This window comes from Dromiciops gliroides, chromosome 1, assembly GCF_019393635.1.
Source record: "Dromiciops gliroides isolate mDroGli1 chromosome 1, mDroGli1.pri, whole genome shotgun sequence".
NCBI lineage: Eukaryota > Metazoa > Chordata > Mammalia > Microbiotheria > Microbiotheriidae > Dromiciops > Dromiciops gliroides.
Genome location: NC_057861.1, coordinates 547399819 through 547421010, shown reverse-complemented (window position 1 = coordinate 547421010; position 21192 = coordinate 547399819). Strand labels below are relative to the sequence as shown.

General features: G+C 35.3%; 1 protein-coding gene across 3 annotated transcripts in view; it reads right to left on the bottom strand.

Moving 5' to 3' along the window:
• Positions 1-21192, bottom strand: part of SMG1 (SMG1 nonsense mediated mRNA decay associated PI3K related kinase) — a 115799-nt gene that overhangs the window by 73466 nt on the left and 21141 nt on the right. For 2 of the 3 annotated variants that reach the window (XM_043977406.1, XM_043977411.1), the window contains exons 2-8: positions 11512-11675; positions 11265-11420; positions 7530-7666; positions 7041-7099; positions 5609-5822; positions 1322-1447; positions 582-654 (exon numbers count right to left, since the gene is read on the bottom strand). In XM_043977406.1, coding sequence (XP_043833341.1) covers positions 582-654; positions 1322-1447; positions 5609-5822; positions 7041-7099; positions 7530-7666; positions 11265-11420; positions 11512-11675 — 929 coding nt within the window. Of the gene's footprint in view, positions 1-581; positions 655-1321; positions 1448-5608; positions 5823-7040; positions 7100-7529; positions 7667-11264; positions 11421-11511; positions 11676-14663; positions 14722-21192 lie in introns of all 3 variants that reach the window. The other variant, XM_043977418.1, reaches the window with a different exon arrangement.

Here is a 21192-nt window from a genome sequence, read left to right as displayed (position 1 = left end):
AATTGAAACCTAAGTTGACTGTCTATAAACTGAGATCTAATTCAGCTATCTACTTACTTCACAGGTTTCTTTTAAGAATCAAGTAAGGTATAAAGTGAAAATGCTAAAAGAGGCTTAATGAATGCAAATAAAACCAACAAATAGCATTTATTCACCTATGTAACCAATATGAAAGGTTCGTGGGGTTTTTTGTTTTGTTTTTTAGCACCTGCCTATTCTCCTTAAATCTACCCTCCTTTCTTGATAGAAATGTTCTTGGTAACCAATCAACTAATACTAACTTGACCGGCTTCTTCCTCCATTTCTGAAATTTATGGTTACCAATTCTCATCTACTTCAAAGGAGTTTCACTATTCATGTTAAGTCAGATGAGATCATTAAAGAAAAAACGATGTAACTTTCCCTTGAAAAAGCTACTGACATTCCTACAGTAATCTCATTATTTCTAAAGTAGATCAAATACTATTATTGACATTGAAGAAAATTAAGTACTTCCATAGAGCATGTATTTTCCTTAAGCCATAATAGTTAACCGTTAAAAACTAAAAAATCCTCTAAAATGTACAGACTAAAATACTTACCAGACACCTGCTGAGTCAGAGAAGGTTTCTGAGTATGATCTATATGCCATCCAACTAATATATCAACCGTATCCTTGAGGGAAGGAAAAGGGTTTTAATCAATCTAATGTTTCTGTGGATTTATTTTTCCCATTTTTTGTATATTTTTTGTTTGTTTTTGTTGTTGTTTTTTGCAGGGCAATGAGGGTTAAGTGACTTGCCCAGGGTCACACAGCTATTAAATATCAAGTGTCTGGGGCCAGATTTGAACTCAGGCCCTCCTGAATCCAGGGCTGGCTGCCCCCAGTATACTTCTAAAAGAACATCTATTTCACCCACTTTTTCTTGCCATTATAAAAAACTAAAAAGAACCAAGGGGGGAAATTGGTGTTGTTTTTAACAAGCTATCAGTGAGATGATTTGGGGGATAGGAAGGCAAGGCACCTGGACCTGCAATTTTCTGTACAAAGAGAACTCCCTACTATAAAAATCCTCTCCTGCAATAAGCTAAATGATTTTACCATGATCACATAACTAGCACGTGTCAGAGGCAGTATTTTAATTCAGGTTTTCCTGAATTATAGGCCACACTACCTATCAATGAGGTGATATCTTTTAAATTAAATATCAAGTTGTTAATTCATGCCAGCAATAAAAGGAGACACACTAAGATAAACAGAAGTACTATGAAAGACCAGTCCACAGACAGCCTGACTTTCATGGACCACTGATTACCCTTTGAATAGAACCCACAAACTCACCCTAAAATTTGTGCTGAAAATATGAGGGTAACATCGAGCCACCAAAAGTATGCACTTGACACATTTGCAGAGTAATTCTGGTGTATCCACATTTTCTAGAATGGACTGCAGGCTGGTCATTACAAGCTTTAAAAGAAAAAGCATAAATTCACAATAAAACTGAAAGAAAAAGATTAGAAATGGTATTTAACTGCGTAACTAAGTTGGTCACTATACATACACAGGACCAGATTCTGTGATGGTTCTCTTAAAAGAACTGTATTCTGTAAATGTCTTTCCTCTAAAGGATTAAAATGAAGGGGGAAAAAAATTCTAACATAATCTTTGGAATCCATCAGTAACATCCTAATATAGTACCATGACTACTGAGGCTTTGAAAGATGTACTAAATAAAGAAAGCCCATATCTGACAATATATTGTATACAATAAATTTTTACTCAATGACATTTTTTGTAATGACTACTTACCAGCCAAACATATCTGAAGGACATAAGTAGTTTCCTTTAAGTTTAAAAGCACATCAGAATTGTTTTTCCCTCTATTTGTCATACTTTTCTTTAAAGCCATTAAGAATATTTAAGAACTTCCAGAAGGTTAAAAAACTGCCCTTAATCATCACTTTATTTCAGAAGAATTTAGCAATAGTTCACCTGAGCCTTAAAATTAATTCATCATTCTTTTTGCAAAAGTCATTCAGGAACAAGATCATTTAAAATATTTATATGCTTAAGTAAAACAAAGCTATTATATGTTCACCATTCTAATGGCTTCATATCACTTGACTATTCTAGGTATTTTTTTTATCCCCTTACTACCTAAAAAAGGCCATAACCATCCCTAATTAAATGATGTAATGTTCAACTTTCACATACCCCTGATGAATTTCCCATTCCTAGTAAGTTAACAAGTTAAATATAAATGCCAGGCATCGTGCTAAATGTTGAGTAATAATAAAAAAGGAGATGAAATAGACACTCTTCTTAAGAAACTTACAACTTAACTGGGGGTAGGGGAGTAGAGTTATACATACAACTAAGAAATAAGAGTGTGTGGTAATTACAAAGGACAGGCTCAGGTCAAGTTCTATAACAAATCTTGGGAAATGCTGGAAGGGGGGAGGAATAGGAGAACTAGAGAAGAGAGTATGCCAAGGGTGGATTTGTGAATAAAGTGGCTCTCAAGTTAGACCCTGAAAGAAAAAAGAAAACCTGACTAGAATAGGGAGGTTAACTCCAGACATAGGAGGTGGCATAAAAAAAGGCATAGGGTTTATAGAAGTAGTTGAAAAGTAGTAGTTTGGTTTGATAGTAGCCAAAAGGGAATAGCAGGAGATAAGAATGGAAAATTAGAAAAAGAACAATATTATATCATGGGATCTGAATGCCAAGATCAGAAATATTGCAGAATCTCAGAGTTGAAAGGAACTTCAGAAATTATTTAACCGAAACCATACTTGAACAAGCAGCAACTCTGGAACAATAGGACAAGTACTTCATTTAGCCTTTGTCTGAGGACATACATATAGTGAAGGGGAAGTCACTAAAGCCCCAGGCAGCCCACTCCCAAACCAGTTAACTCTGAGAGGAAGTTCTTTCATTACATTAAGCCTAAATTTGCTTCTGGTTGCAACCTCCAATCACTGCCACAGGCTGTCCTCTTGGGCCATGTAGAACCAGGCTATTTCTTTTTCCTCCAGACAGCTCCTCAAATACTTGAGACATCTATCAGATCCTTTACTAGTTTTCTTTCCACTAGGTTAAATAATGACATGCTCTCAAGTTGCCTTGCTATTCTGACTGACTTCTGGATGTTATCCAGATTAATGCCCTCAAATGTCAGCAACAGGGAGTCACTGATATTACTAAGCATAGGAGTAACATTACAAAGACTCCTCTGAAAGTTTTATGAAAGATAGACTGTAGAGGAACTATATATGAAAATGTTATCAGTATTCTCAAAACTCATCATTACTAAGGTAGTTTGAAAGAAAGATTGAGGCTGATGAGTTGTGTATGATGGGGTGATTCTAAAAAAACAAAATAGTATAAAAATGGGGCATGAAAGGAAGAACTAACACAGAAGAAGAAGATGGAGGGCTGGTAATGTTGGAACCTTACCCTCATCTGGATTGAAGAGGAAACAATGTGTATATTGTATATTCCTTACCCTCATCTGGACTGAAGAGGAAACAATGTGTATTGACTATTTCCTCAGTAAGGAACCTTGGGATTAAATAAGATTTTACTGGTACTTAACAAATAGTTTATAGTTGGATTTTTTAAAAACTTCATTAGCTGTGCTCTTACTACAGATGTCCTGCTTCCCAACTTTCTATTTCAGTCATAAGAACACTTGTGGAACCAATAACTAACTTAAGATGGAGAACAAGCCACATTTGAACAAAATTGAGATATTATCCTGGAGAATACTGAAGGGTGAGAGGCTTGGTGGTACACATGAAAATTGATAGAAATAAAGGGGAACAGAAAGAAATTGTAAAAAGAATATATTTTGGTTCAATTTAAGAGGTTTTGTTGTTGCTGTTTGTTGTTCAGTCATTTTGGTTGTGCTTGACTCTTTGTGACCCCATTTGGGGTTTTCTTGGCAAAGATAATGGAGTGGTTTGCCATTTTCTTCTTCAGCTCATTTTACAGGTAAAGAAACTGAGGCAAACAGAGTGAAGTGACTTGCCCAGGGTCACACAGCTAGTAGGTGTCTGAGGCCAGATTTGAACTCAGGAAGATGAGTCTTCCTGACTCCAGTTCTGGAACAATAGGACAAGTACTTCATTTAGTCTCTTTAACTCCACTGTACCACCTAGATGCCCTTAAATTTAAAAGCAAACTGCCCAACAACAAAAAAAATCCATTCCAAAAGTGGAATGGATTGCCCTGGGAATAGAGTGCTTCAAACAGGGTTAGGTGACTACTTCTGAGAGATGGTCAACAACAACAACAAAATCCCTCTTTAGATAGAGGTTAGACTAGATGAATACAGGTTTTGGACTCCGTGATTCTGAGAATTATTATCAAGTAGTTAAGGAGATGCTAACTAACTATCTGTCAGGGAAGCCGTAAGGGTTTCTTTTCATGCACAGGTTGAACCAGATGGTCTGAGATCTATTCCGACTCTTAAAATTCTATGATTTCACAGTTACATGAACCTTGAAGAACTCTATCACAGTACAGTATTGCATACAGAAGCCAGGGTTGAGGTGTGGGGAGGAAATGAGTAAGAGGCAACAAATGTAGATTATTCTTATGAAATATGAAATGGATGTAAGTTCCTGAAAAATGTGGTATTTGGAAAAATAAGGTTCTAGAAAGGTTGGGAAGGTAAAGGATAGAAAGTATAGGTAGAGAAAGGTTATCTTGGACAAAGAGAAAATCAATCTTTCTCCAGAATAAAGAGGAGAATTTGAGTGAAACCATTTATTTAGAACTAAGAGAAAAGCTGAGAAAGTTACAGAATCAGACTCTTTAAGAAATGGAAGGCGCCTCAGAGGTCACCTAGTCTAACCTTTGGCTGAACAAGAATCTCCTTTACAATCTAAATACTGGTCTTTCAATCTTTTCTTAAAGACATAAAATAAAGGAGAACCTACTACCTTCCAAAGTACCATATGCCAATATGAATAGCTTTAAGTGTTAGGTCATTTTAATTTTTTTGGGTCAGATGGCCTCAAAATCTTCTCAAGAAGTTGGGGGCTTAAGGAAATGAACAGTTTTTAGTCATTATGGGGAATGTGATACAAGCATAAGAAATTAATATTAGAATTGCCATATAGTAACAAGAGCCTAGTTGAAGTATTTATTTGGTTGTTCAGGAATAAGAGTAGGAGATGAAAGGCAGGAGTTACCCCAAGCTTATGTTAAGAGCTAGCAAAACATGAGTGAATAGTCAAGGAAACAACAAGCAGTTCAAGTATGGATCAGAATATTCTTGAAATGTCTGACCACAAATTGAAGAGGAAAGGAAATAAGATCAGAACAGGGTCCTAGGAAAGCAATGCCATAGGAGTCAAATTCAAAACCAAAAAGCAAGAGGACAATAAAAGTACGGATTCCATTTAAATGTTGCCTTCGATGCCAACTATGATGGCTGATATAAAGAGGCACATTTAGTGAACACTGTTCTAAATTTTTTTCTTCATCTTTCCTTCCAAGTGTATGTTAAGTACAATTTTCCATTCAAGTACCATCCATTTAATAAGTAATTATTCTACCTATTATGTAATGCACAGATATAGAAAGATAATTTTTAAAAATTTTACTTTTCAGTCTTACCTGCATTACAGATGAAAAAGCCTTCTTTTCTCCTACAGTCTCTAGTGCTTTGTAGGTGGCACATAAGTAAAGAAGTTTAACTTCATCTTTTGCAGATGAGCTAAATTTGCTAAAAATCCATTTGAAGATTTTCTCAGCCTCATAGCTTAGGGAAGCACAAAGAAGGCCAAGAGAGTAAGCTCCCTCCTGTCTCAATTCTTGAAGTAATTTGCTACTGTAATGACACCAAAACAAAGTTAGTTTTAGTTTTGAAAGGTTTTACAAATTTTACATTTTACAAATTGAATGACTTTTTTAAAGAAGAAAATTTTAAACAAAAGTAATCAAAGAGTTGAAATTTAATCAATTTTAGAAGCAGCCATACTACATTCCCTCTACAATAGGAAAAGCATTGAATATTTCACTTTCTTCTATTTTTGTGAAACTGACAAGGAGTAAAAGTTATGTAATGCTAGCCTTAGACTGACTTCAAGCTTTGAATTCCATCTTTAAATAGAAATGAGCTATAAAAATCATCTAAACCAGAAAAACTTCCAAATATATACATATTTATATTGTATTTATAGATAGGTATATATGGTAGAACACTCTAGAAAACAAAACAACACAAAATGCTAAACAATAGGTGAAACAGAGTGGCTAAAATGTAAAGTTTAATCAAAGGGTAAGAGCACTAGTTTAATGAACTTGCTATTAACGAGGTACCAAGAGTATAAAAAGCACTGGATTACAAGTCAGGAGACCAAAAATTTAGTCCCACCTCTACCACTAACTTGATGTGTCACTTCACCATTCTGGGTCTCAGTTTCTTCATCTGTTAAAGGAAGTAGCTGGATTAGATTACCTCTAAAGGTCCCTTGGAGTTCTAACATTCTAATGTTATTATGATCTCATGAGCTAGAGTAGAAAGCAAAACCCATTAAGGGTTACCCTATAAAGCAAGACAATTTAAGGGCAGAGGTGAAGTTACTGGTCCACTTTGACTAGTCTGACACTTTTTGTCAAAAAATTTGTTGAATCTCTATAGCTACAAGTGCAATGGGCAAATAGGGAACCATCATAACAATGAATGAATGCCCTTACCACTCTTGGAAAAACAGGGTAAACATCTAGCTTAAAGAAGGAGGCTTAAAATAAAAGAACCTAGCAATGCTATTCATTCTGGGGAAATTTTCTGAAATGTAATATTTGAGTATATACCTAGAGGGGATATTTCTGAGCTGAAGGCATCACTCAGTCTAGGTTATGAGTTATAAATTAAGAAGCATGTAGTCTTAAAAAAAAGAGAAAGAAACACCTAGTCTCAATTTATTCACTGAAAATATCACATTGGTATTTGCTCTACACAATCTATTTTAGCTATCATTTATCATATATATGTAAAAGTATTAGAGATAACAATGTCTAGATTAAAGTATTTATTCCACTTTACCTCTCATTAAGCACATCATGTATAGCCGCCAAGATATTATCTAGCTGCTTAACTAGTACCTGAAAAAGTTGAGGAAGAAAATTCAGAAAACCTTCACATTTCTATTACCTTTTATCCCCATTTCTACTATTACTTCTGAGAGTTCTTGAATAGTGTTTGGGGAAATTTCCCCAAGAAAATGCATTTGGTTATTTTAAAAGAAAATACATGCAATTAAAATAGTTTATCTCTGCATAGATTCACCTACCCTAGAACAGTGACTACATATATATACACATATGTTCCTGCCTCAATACTTGCATTGTAAAGTTAAAGTGCTACATCAAACAAATCAAATGAATCAGAAATTAGCATTCTGATATTTCCCCCAAGAGAAAATTTCATCTTCTGTCCTCTCTACCACTCCCACTTTTAAAAAAAGATTTAATTAATTATACAAATAAAAATCTTATTTCCATGTTTTGCTTAAATAGAAATGAAAAAACTGACCAGCTTATTTTCTGGTTGCTGAATGAATTCTTTCAATTGCTTTACAGTAGCCAGTCTTCGGTCTCTGTCATCTTCCCGGGTAATCCTCCGAAGAAGATTTGACAGTCGAGACTCATCAGAGTAAGACAACGATCGCTCTATAAATATAAAATTGTACTTCCCATAAGAGTATGTAGCAGCATCAACTTTATCCCAACACATTATTTCAAATTACAAAGGAGTTGAGAGCACAAAAGTTCTTTTAGAAAAACTTTCCAAGAGAAAGGATCTGTTAAGTTTCTGCCACTTTCTTCCTAAACACTATCCAATCTTTCAGCAGACAGGTGGGGGGAAAACCCCAACAAGCATCAGGGGTAATGGGCAAAACTTAATATCCCAGTAGCTATGGGGATTTAAAAAATATATTTCTCAATTTCTCATCTCAGTACAATTATTGTTCGCTATTGGGGAGCACTGTTTTCACCAATAACCATTAGCTGAGTTATTCCTGAATCCCTGGTTTTTTTTTGTTGTTGTTGTTTTGTTTGTGGGGGTTAAGTGACTTGCCCAGGGTCACACAGCTAGTAAGTGTCAAGTGTCTGAGGCCGGATTTGAACTCAGGTACTCCTGAATCCAGGGGCGGTGCTTTATCCACTGCACCACCTAGCCGCCCCCTCTACCTGTTTTTAACAGTCTAAAAAAATAAATTATAACTGACAGGAAAATGAAGAAAGTCTCAAACTAGATTCCTAGGAATTTTTTTTTGAGAGAATAAGTATATAGCATACATGCTGATATAACAATGTGTAACTACTTAAAAAACATATGCACTGATATTTTATACCAGAAACCCATGTCAGTTCCTCCAGCAAAATAAGGAATTCAATTTTATATATTCACCCATAATCTAAATAATAGATGCAATTTAGTAACATCAAGAAGTTAGATTTCATTTCTCTCTAGAGCCTAAATAGAAAGGTTGATAGTGATGGTTTAATTCTTTGATGCATCTAGATCTGTAAGAACTTTACTTATTTAAAAAATTATCTTAAAATACCCTTCTATGATTCCAAGTCTATGACCAAAAAACACCTTGTGACTTCAAATCAAAGGGGATTCTCAAAGGGTGAAAATATAGTGGATTTCAATAAGTTATGAAATGTATAGAACTAAACTCAAATTCCTAAACTGTAACAGTGGCACAAATCTCTCAATTCTCTCCTGAATTCCTCATGGCAAATACCATGCTGAGATCAAAGAAAGTTTGAAGACTAGATCAATAAGTCATTCCAACAAAACTGAAAAGAAATCTTATTTACATGAACAAAGAGTATATTAAATGTAATAAAAAAAATCTGGACTTTTTGTTCAGTTCAGTGACTACGGAGATTGAGAAGTAGTCTCTAAGCCCCAGTTTGCCTGCTATAAGATTAAGATAAAAAAAAGTATACTGTAAACTTGCTTCATTCAACAAACATGGCAGGTAATAAAGTTTACTTCAAAAGCATACAATTGAACCTCATCTGGATAGAAAATATGACTGAATTTCAGGACTTTACCATGTAAGTAATGGGGAGCCCACTACTCCCCTAAATAAACTTTCTATTCCAGCCAAACTATACTGCATTCCCAGCATATACCCCTTTCATTTTATAACCAATGTGGAATAGCAGATACAGTGCTAAATGGTTAAGTTAGGGAAGAACTGGGTTCAAACCCTACTTTTGATGCCTGTGAGACCATAAACAAGTAACAACTTCTCTGAACCTTAGGTTCTTCAGTCTATAAAATGGGAGTATTATCTGTAGTACCTACCTTATAGATTTGTCAACAAGGTCTAACAAGAAAACATAAACAAAACACTTCGCTAACTTTTAAAGTACTACATAAATTAATAATGATGGTAATAATGATGATGATAGTAATTATAATAATTTCCAACTCTAAGGCTTTACTCTTACTATCTGGAATGCCCTTGTTTCTCTCCACCTATGCAAATTCTATTTTCCATCAATGCCCAGCTCAAATTTTGCTTTCCTCCATGACCTCTAGACTTTTCTTGCCCATGTAATTTCTTCCTTTCCTAACATAAGAATTCATTAATTACACAAATGGTTCTTGATTTTTGTTAGTATGAGGATTCCTTTTTAATCCCAAAACATCATGTTATTGGCACAGGATGAGAAAATACCCGACAAAAGTCTTAACTTCAGCAATACTTATTTAAAATGAAATTTGTAAGGGGGCAGCTAGGTGGCGCAGTGGATAGAGCACTGGCCCTGGAGTCAGGAGGACCTGAGTTCAAATCCATCCTCAGACACTTGACACTTACTACCTGTGTGACCTTGGGCAAGTCAATTAACCCTGACTGCCCAGCAAAAACAAACAAAACAAAAAAACCAACAACAACAAAAAGAAATTTGTATCTTCTTAGCCAAAATTGATATCATCTACATAATAAGAAATAGTAACAGGCAGGCAATACAATTTATTGAGTCAATAGAAAATACCTATTATATAGAGTCATTTAAGGAAATGGCTGCCTTGCAGATTTCAGAGATTAGAAGTCTGACTGAATCAAGAAAAGCTTCAGACTTAGATCTAATTTCATATCCTACTTGCTTTGGTACTTGAATTTCAATGCAATAAGTACAGAAAATTTACCTTTACAAAAATATATTTTAAGTAAATCATTTAGTACTTTGTTACTATATCAGGTAACCCTATATTAACTCAGAATAGCCATATGACCCATAGACAGCCAGGTACTTTTTAAATGAAAATCAGTTTTAAAGAAATGTTCTATAAACATTCCATTTTAGTAAGTTAAGCAACGATCAAAATGACAATGCTTTGTTCAAGTGGATTACATTCTTTCTTTCAGTAACTCTAGACCCCCTTTCTTCCCAGGTGTCCGTCCAGACCAAGAAGTATTGGTCCACACCAGTGATATCAAAGCCAACAGAACTGTCCACTAAATCTTTTCTACAGATCCCTGCTGTTGCATAATGACTTAGAAAAACACATGTTCGGGCAGCTAGGTGGTGCAGTGGATAGAACACTGGCCCTGGATTCAGGAGGACTTGAGTTCAAATCCAGTCTCAGACACTTGACACTTACTAGCCGTGTGACCCTGGGCAAGTCACTTAACCCCCATTGCCCCATCTCTCCCCCGCCCCCAAAAAAACACATGTTAACATTATCTATGTCCTACTGATTTATTATTTCATTAAATATTTCCCAATTACATCTTAATATAATTCAGCTGCGCTTGATTTGCTGCCTATGTTTAATACCTCTGGTCCACATCATTCATTTAGCAATTAAATATGTATCACCTCATAACACTGCTTATACAGGTTTTAAATTATTTTTATACATGTTTTTGTTTGTTTGTTTATGCATTTGTTAAACCACATATCCATGAATATTTAAAAAAACTACTTGGGGGCAGAAATTGTGTTCCTACATAAAGTTTTTTTTAAACAAAATTTGGTTTATTTAAAAAATATTCACATTTCCTAAACTTAATGTTAATAATTTTGGAAGTACTCACCTCTCAAATATTATTACCCTTGCTAAGAACTAATTATTCTAAGGCAGAAACAATTTTCTTTAGTAGCTATATGCTAACATACACAGGAAAATATCACTTCACGTTTTTTTTTTACTCTTTGGCTATAATCAGGAACTAAAGAGAAAAGGAAACTAGTTCTGTATCCCATATTTTATTTTCCAAGTGTTCGGGACTCTTACCCTGTGATTTCCTCATGTCTTTTGTGGCTAAAGCACGGTTTCCATGCTGAATACTGGTGAAATCAGGGTTGGTCACATTGTTAACTCTCAGCTCTTGCCCCAACGACTTCCGACCATAAGTATTTTCCCCAGATCCTCCATTGACATTGTAGCCACCTATAAAAAGTGAATCTGAGTTTACTTTATCAAGTAACTCAATATGAATTCACCATACCACTTTTTAATGATAATTGAAAAATGTATGTACCTTTTTCGTCATTCTGTATGTCAGTATGGACTCTGATATCATCGTGCCTTTGACGAGACACCACAGCTGAATTTGAAGGTTGTAGTCCATATGAGGCAGAACTGCCCCGATCTCTGGATGAAGTGTATTTTAAATTATCTGGGTCGGCTGATGCACTGTCAGTTCTGTTAAGAAAACACATACACACAGACACACACACACAATTAAAAAGGTTTCACTAGTAATGTAATACCCAGCCAAACTTAATAATAAAAAGGTTTAAGGTTAAGATCTCCAGGTTAAGATTTGAATCCTCTAAGTGCCAACTATCTTATTAGTAGCAACAGGCACTCAAAGTTAGTTTCTAATCAAAAAGTCATTCATTTGAGCTCTATTAGAAATACTGTATTGTCTATTTTAAAAATCCACTGGAAATTTGACTATGACTCCCAGAAGCCTTTTCACCTGATATAAGGAATGATTTGTTATTTTTCCCAATTAGGAAATATTAAGAACTAAAAGAAATTATTCTGAATCTTCCAAGTCACAAACTCAGAAGCACTGGCAACAAAGAAGCCAGAAGAGGAAGGTGCTATCACCACTTTAATTCCTAAAGAACTGTGGTATTTCCAAGTTATTGAATTCAAGTCACATCAATTAAACTACATAAGAGTTAAGCTGAAAGGCCATATGCTATAAAATAAGGGAAAATGCACTGAATATTAGCATTTGGAAAAAGAAGTTCACAAAACAAATGTGTAAAATTCTATAATATGTTTATATAGTATAATATTTAAGGATTCATTGTACAAGTCTGCAATCCAAAATATATCAACTGACAGAGAAAATCAAGAAAAATTTTAGTGAGGAAAAATATTAATTTATAATCACTACCTTTGAGTCAAGTCATAATTTTTTTTAACATTCTTAACCTTATTAAAAACCTTTTTAGAAGTGAACTTGACATTTGGACTCTAGTAAACAACTGTAATTAAAACAGTTTAAACATAATAGTCAATTAATGTAAAAAAATCAAATAGTTTAAGACTATAACACAATATATGTATATGTATAGATAAGCATAACAAATATAACAAGTATCAAGAACCTTAAAAGTTCTTTTCTAAAGGTATAAACAGGAAAATCTGAATTTTATTATACTTGCTACTTTCTTCAAATCATTTTGATTAAGTTGTTTATTGGGAGGAATGAAAGTTCTACTTCTACTTAATTCTCAGCCTTAGAGGGAAAAAGTCTATAGATATTTTTCCACATATTATTCATTTTAATTTCCCTTCAGGAAGGGGGGAAAATAGTGAACCTGAAATCTGGAGCATATTCCACTTTATTCCTAAAAGGCTATTATTTTGCCCCTGTGATTAATACAGGAAATGTTTAACATAATAGAATGTCTGCCAACAGGTTCAGTGAAACCTGGATGATAAAAAAAAATTGGCTGAGTCTAATTAGGACTAAAAGCCCCAACAATAAATCAAAACCCCAATAATCTGAAATTCATTAAACCCTATTCTACTAAGATATAAGCAAGATTGTACTTTAAACTTGGACAAGCTTTTTTTTCCTCCTTCAGATATTAAAATATAATTGTCAGTAAGCTTCAAATATAAATCATAATACCTCCAAATTGTCACAGAAAAACAAGAGTTAAGAAATTGCCTTTACCTGACTTCTAACAATTGACACTGTGAGATGACTTGCCAAATATGTCATAAACCAGTGCTAATTTAAATACTTCTGTTATGTCATTATAAGTCACTAAATGGAACATGAGGGCATTGAAAAACACCATAAAAACTTACAGTATGACTGAAAATAACATTTTATTTGAAATTATACCCACAGTAATAAGCCATGTTCCACCAATCATTCCTTTCTGAATGGGTATTAATAAATTAGGTAACAGCTAATAAAATGGCTGTTCAATATTTAAGTGCCCTCAAGGAAATTTAATTTGAACATGCCTTCATTTCCTGTTGCTTAATTGCTTTTATAAGTTAAGTATAAATTTTTATTTACAAGAAGGTATAGTGAAAAGAGCACTAAGCTAGGAGTAATGAGACTTCATTCTAGTTCAGGCTTTGCATGACCAATAACCACAAATAGGAGCTTGGGCAAATCAACTGCCTCTGGGCTTCTTCAGTTTACTCATCTATGAACTCAGGAGGCTGGAGCAAATTATGTGTTTCAAGTATCTTCTAAGTCTATAACTTTATGACTACGTATAACTAAGATAGTGAAATGTTTCTCATGTACTACAGAAGTATGTTCACAAAGTGAAATCTCAAAGCCACCTATAGAATCAACTCAAAACTCAGTGAAATTATAAACACACACATTTTTATATGTACACGTAAATTAATCAATATTCATGCAACAAATTTTGTCACCCATTTTTATTTTTTGCTCACTTTAGCCCTGTTTCTGATAGGAATTTTGGATCATCTGTCAGTTATTAGGATCATAAGGAAACAAAGAGATTCTTAACTACAAGTTCTTAGTTACTTAAGAAATACAAACTTAACAATACCACAGGCAATGAATACTAAGAATTTCAGAATGAGGGCCTTCAGAAATATAACATTTAAAAAAATATTGCTATGGGACCAAAGATCAGGACTTGGATTATTATTATTATTATTATATTCTAGTCTAACTAAGAAAACAAAATGGTGATCTGATTATGGAGTTAGCATTCATAGGAGTTTCCTTTTAATATCTAAACTGTCCTTTTAAAAAATTGTTATTTTAAAAGAAAAGTAATTGGACAAGCTATGCTACCAGAGAAAAGTTTCCCCAATCGAAGGGAAACTCAAAAGAAAATAATTAGGTGATAATAATAAGGTGATCACCAGGGCTAAATAGAACATACAGTTGCAGATTCAAAGTTGATAGTCCCAAAGTGTTCTGAGAGTCCAAAAGACAGAACAGGCTAAAATCTGCTTCATTTCATTCTTCATTTCATTGGGAAAATAAAGTCAGCTGGTGGAGGCCATGGAGCCTAGAAGGGATCCAGCAATACTCCAGGCCCTTTAATTACTTTAAAAACAGTATGGAGGGGAGTTAGAAAGGTAGAGTGTCCCCCTAAAAAACCAAACTGAAATTAAAGCTTGATGTACATGCCACAGTGAGAGGTAAGTTTCTAAATCTCATACCTCAAAAATCGCATACTGTAAAATATGGAGCCTTTGTGATGTTTTGCATCAAGTCAATCTGTAAGACAGTAGTTACAATATTAGTGAAGATAGTGGGTTAAGACATTTGTTGCTCAAAAAATTAATGCACATATGCAGCAAATAAGGCTTTTGGGTTAATTGGTTTTGGCTTAATGTTAAACCTGTTGGGACTAACATATGCCATGAAGCAGAAACAACAGAAAACACCAAAAAACCTGATTATAGAAAAATTAAGAAAACACAAATGTCAACTATAACATACATGAAATGGAAACAGTTTTACCTCATTTTAGATAGACTTAATACACAAATAAGATTAGGTACGGTTGGGATGTGATTAATTTTTGATAACCTAAAATCTTAGACCTAAGGTAATATCTAATAACATTGCTATTATATACTTTAGTTGTTAAATTTTTATAAATGCCCTAAAGGACAAAGGGAACAAGTAAAATCTAAGTTCTCTGAGAGACTGTTTTTCATTTCTATTAACCTATCTCCAAGCATCTAGTACAGTGTTAGAATAGGAGCTTAACAAATGTTTGCTGAAACGAATTGAACAAATTTCTAAGTTTTGGATAGAAAGACAGGACATTTTCCCAGAGAGGAAATTCCTATGCTTCCGAATAAAGAAGAGATAGAACTAGAGATCAAAGAATTAGTAAAGTCCCACAACAGTCCTGAGGATTCCCAAAATACTTAATGCGGCCAATGGAACATAAGGCTGAAGTTTTCAGTTCAGCCTTTAGGAGAGATTTCCCCCCATGGGAACACATTTCTTAGACATCAACTGGGAAATAAAATTTTCTTTACAGAGAATTCTTATTGGAATACAGTTATTAGTCCACAAATTAAGAAATTTAAATGGTCTATTCAAAATGGAGGTTCAGAATATATAAAAATATAAAAGGGCTTCTGGTGAAATTTAACTCATTAGTCAATGGAAAATAACCAAATTCAATTCAGTGTAACAAAACTCAAACTCCACCATCCTGGGAGCTCAAAGCTAAATTTAGACCAGTTCTGTAATACTACAGATATTAGAAGAAAGGCAGCATGGTATGGTGGATAGAGAGCTTTTGTATCCCCAGAGCTTGGCAAATATGAGGAACTTCAAAATGCTTGTTCAAAGAATTATAACATGGTATAATAGATAGAATGTGGGACTTAAATAGGAAGATCTGAGTTCAAATTCCACCTTTACCACTTACAAACTATATGACCCTCAGAAGCAAATAATTTAAGCCTTTTCATCCTTATTTTCCCTATTTATAAGACAGGGATAATAAAAGTAGCTACCTCACATAGGGCAGGGGGAGATTATGTATATGTGTGTGTGTGTGTGTGTGTGCGCGCGCGTGCAAAGCACTTTTGTAAACCTTAAGAGCACTACATAAATGTCAGCTATTATTATTAGAATGAATAATGAAATACTACTGCCCAACTTGATAAAAGCTTTTCTGTATTCCTTTCTTCACACCCCCATAATGACAATAGGTCTCCAGATCCATCCATGCTTTCTAGAAATAACACATTTGTAAGACAACTTAATAGGCTGGAAAATGGCAAAAATTAAATATAAATAGCCCAGACCTCTGGCTGCACAATGAAGAACTCTGGTTAAAGTCAATCAAACACTTATTATATACATATTATGTGCCATGAACGGAATAAGGCCCTGGAGATATAAAGACAAAGGGGGAAATCATCCTTTGTGCCTAAGGAGCTTTACAATCTAGACAGTGGATATAACATGGATATTTATAGGTATACAAAAAATAGGGCAGGGCAGGAGTGGGGGAAGAGGAAGGGGATGCCAGTAGCTGGAGGAAACAGGAAGGTTTCATGTGGAAAGTGGAACTTGAGCTTTGCCTTAAAGGAAATCAAGGAACCTGAGAGGCAGGTGAGGATGTGATTAAGTAGTGTGGCTGTGGATCAAACAGAGAATGATTTGGAGAAATCCTGAGTTCAAAGTCCACCTCTGACATTAGTTGTGTGACCATGGCAAGTCCCTTAACCTCTCTGTGAGTCATCTGTAATAAGGGGTTAATGCCCAAAGGTACTTACTACCTTTTCTCTGAGCTTCATCTCCTTCATGATGTAGTCATGCAAATACAAATTCTGACAACTGGAAGGGATCTCAGTGACCACCCAAGCCAAATTATATACAAAATGAACCTCCAGTATAACATATTCTGTAAGTTGTTAACCTGTCTTTGCTTAAAGACCTTCAAGGAGGAGGAACTGAGGAACTGAACACCTTTCAAGGTGACCCATTCCACTTTGAGAAAGCTTTCTTCCTTGACATCAGCTCTTTGAAACTTTTACCTGTAACTCCTGGTTCAGCCCTTTAAGGCCAAAGAAAACAAGTCTAATCGCTCCTCCACGAGACAGCCTTAGTAAATCCACCCAGTTCCTTCAACCAACCCTCATAGAACACGAACTCAAGGCCTTTTACCATCCTGAGTGCCCTACTCTGGACACTCTCTGATTTAATATTCTTCAACTGTAGAACCCAGAACTGAAAACAATATTCAAAATAAAGTCTGAAGAATCAAGAGTACATATAACTATCATTTCTCTATTCCTGGAAGTTATGTCCCTCTTAATGCAACCCAACTTGGAACTATGCCCGAAAAATTACCAAGTAGTTCGTATCTTCTGATCCAATTATGTGACTACTACTAGGTCTATACCACAAAGAAATCAAGGAAAAAGGAAAAACACACACACACAATTTATAGCAGTTCATGGCAGCCAAAAATTGGAAACAAAGCGCGTGTCCTATTTGGGCAATGGCTAAACAAATTGTACTACAACTATAATGAATTATTGTGCTCAAAGAAATTATGAGAGAGAAAATTTCAGAGGGAACTGGAATCATCAGGAATCGACACAGAGCAAAGTGACTTTAACTAGGAGAACAATTTATACAATGACAGTATCATAGAAAAAAAACAACTCTGAAAGACTAGAACTGATCAACATAATAATACATCACAAGTTCAAAGAATGAAAATGAAACACTCCACCTCCTAATGGAGAGGTGAACTAAAATGCATAAACAAATTTTTGGACATGGCTAATGATTTGACAGACTACGTAGGCATTTAGGGATTGGGATTTTTTGTTTTTAAAATTTGCTCAATGAGGAGGAGGAAGTTACTGGGGACAGCTAAGGAATGATGATCCCTTCTAACACCCATATGTCTGTCTAATCCTAAAGGTGTCAGAAAAATCTAGAGATACCACTGAGGAGGGAGGGAGGAAAGAAGGAAAAAAGACAAAGACAGACATCAGATATAGATTATAAAGGATTTTAAGTGCTATTGTAAGGAGTTTTTACTTTATTCTAGAAGCAACAGGAATCCACTGGAAGTGTTTGGAGTGAAGGAGTGACATAGTCCAGCTAGTCCTTTAGAAAACTTTTAGCAGCTGTGTGAAAGGTGGATTGGAGAAAGAAGAGACTGGAAGCTAATAGTCCAATTGAGAAGCTGTTCCAATTGTATAGATGATCTATGCTGAGGATCTGAATTAAGATGCTGGCCATCTGAGAAAGACATGTGAGATGCTACAGATACTAAAATCTTAGGAGGACAAGACTTGGCAACTATATTTGTTGTAATTTTTTTTAAGGGAGGAAAAAGAAAATCAAAGCTTCTTTATAGAAAATAAAAATATTGCATTAGCATTTTAAACAGCAAAATGCAATGATATCCTTCAATGAGTTTCCAACTTCTCTGAATTCCTAAGCATTCACATTTTTGTACCATACAATTCCCAGTTAATTATAGACTATCTTGTACTGTTCGCTGTTTTATCATGTGTATTAGGTGCCTTTGACATTAGATCTTATGTTCCCTGAGGAAAGAGACCTTGCTTAAACCTCTCTGTTACAGGGTATCCTCCCATAACACCAAGTATTGTTTTTGTATCTCCTGCACTATCATAGGGCCTGGCACATAGTAGAGGCTTAATGCTTATTAATTGATGGATAATTCTGAAACATGGGTGTGCAATAAAAACTGACTAATGCATGAGTTATGACTGTTAAAAAAAAGCCCATAAAGATAAATTGATATGTAATTTAACCAAAACCTAAAATGTAATGGCCAAAATTTTGCATAGTATCTTAGATTAAGCTTTAATTACATAATTCTGCATATATTCTTTTGAATACAGGGATGGAAACCCGAAATATAGATGATACACTCACTAGTATGCAGAATACATACTGATTTTTAATTATTTTAATACCAACAATTTATTTAAGGAAGGTCAAGATAGATAAATGTTATTAAAAGAAAATTTTTTCTACATAAATTTTAAGAGCTTTTGCATTAAAAAAAAATCAATAAAGACAGAATTAAAAGAGAAGTATTAAAGTATTTGAATCAAACATTACCAATAAAGAGCTATTTTCCAATAGGTATGAACAAAGTTTTCAAAAGCAATGCAATGGAGCAGCTAGGTGGTGCAGTAGATAAAGCACCAGCCCTGGATACTGTAACGATTGGAATGAAGCCACCTTCTGGAGATTTACTGTAGAAAAGCTCCACCATGAGGTGAAGGTCTCTGAGGGCAAGACCATGTGTCTTTTCTTTGGCGTCACTTCTGACATTTGCTTGTGGGAGGAAGAAGGGGGAAGCCTGGCGCTCTGACTCTCCCTCTTTCCTGAGGACTCCAGTGGAGAAGGGAGCTAGAAATGCGCTCTCCCTTTAATAGATAGATGAACGTAGGCCTCTCTCTCTCTCTCTCTCTCTTTACCAAATTCTTATTCTCCTTAATAAATGCTTAAAAGTCTAACTCTTGCTAAAGCTTATAATTTATTGGCGACCACTCATTAGATATTTTAGACAGAATAGTGAGAATTTTATCCCTTACAATTCAGTAGTTCAAATCCAGCCTTAGACACTTGACATTAGCTGTGTGACCCTGGGCAAATCACTTAACCCACATTGCCCAGACCGCGCCCCCCCCCCCCGCCCCCCCGCCAAAGCAATGCAATCAGTCAACAAACATTTATTAAGCAACTTCCTATGTGCCAGGTACTGTGCTAAACAATGAGAATACAAAAAGAGGCAAAAGACAGTTCTTAGCCTCAAGGAGCTCACAATTTAATGGGGGAGACAAAAAAGCAAATATATGTAAACAAACTGAGGGGGACTGAAAAAAGCTTTCTGTAGAAGACAGGATTTTAGTTAGGATTTGAAGGAAGCCAGAAAACACAGAACAACCAGAGAAAATGCCAGGAATGTTTAGAAAGAGTGTCTTGTTGATGAAACAGTAAGAATGCCAGTGTCACTGGAATGAAGATCAAGTGGCAATGAATAAGGTGTAAGAAGACAGGAGAGGTGAATGAATGATGGTATAGTTTTTGTTGTCGGTCCTTTGTTCTTGAAGAGGCCCATGACATCAGGTAATGTCATAACTTGCACTGAATTGGATTTAAGTGAGGCATTGCTGTACAAAGTCACCAATCTTACTCTCTCCTCCAGAGCTATCTGGGGTTCAGTGGCAACATATATATCAGGACAACTGGAAATGGCCTTGGATGTTTAAGGAAACGGGGGGGGGGGGGGGGGGGGGGGGAGAGAGATTGGGGGAGGGGGATCAGATTTGAGCTTTCAGAAAACCACTTTGGTGATTGAACAGCAGGTGGATTACAGTGGGGAAGGACTGGGGGGGGGGGGCCTAGGTGGCGCAGTGAATAAAGCACCAGTCCTGAATTCAGGAGGACCTGAGTTCAAATCTGGCCTCAGACACTAGACACTTACTAGCTGTGCGTCCCTGGGCAAGTCACTTAACCCTCACAGCTATGACTAACAATAATACTACTAATAAAAGTAGATGAGAATCAACAGCATAGAGATGGTAATTAAATCCAAGGGAGCTGATGAGATTACCAACTGAAGTAGTATTGAGGAAAAAAAAAAAAAAAAGGACCCAGAATAGAACCCAATGGGTCACCTACAGTTATAGACCTGAATGAGATCAAGAAGTTATTACTTCTCTGATAAAATTAGAGAACCAGGAAGATCGTATCCCAAAAGCCTAGAGAGAAGACTGTGGTGTATCAAAGAGAAGAGAGTGATCAACAGAGTCAAAGGATGAAGAAAGGTTAAGAATGAGGACTGAGAAAAGTCCATCGAATTTGTCAAGTAAGAAATAATTAGTAATTTTGGAAAAAGCAGTTTCTGTGAGTGATAAAGGTGGAAGTCCAATTGTAAGAAGTAAGTGAGAGGATAGAAAAGTGGAAGCAACTGTTGCAGATAGCAAACTATAAATGACCTCACAAAATTGGCCCAGATGGGACACATTTCAAAAGCCTTTTCAGTAACTCTTAGATTTTACCTCATACCATTCAAATTGGCAAAGGTGACCAAAAAAAGGTAGAGGAATTTTAGGAAGATAGGCACACTGTTGGTGAAGCTCTGAAGTAGACTAGGAAAAGTGATTAACCTGTCCATATCCTTTTACCCAGAAATCCTTCTGAAGGGCATATAAA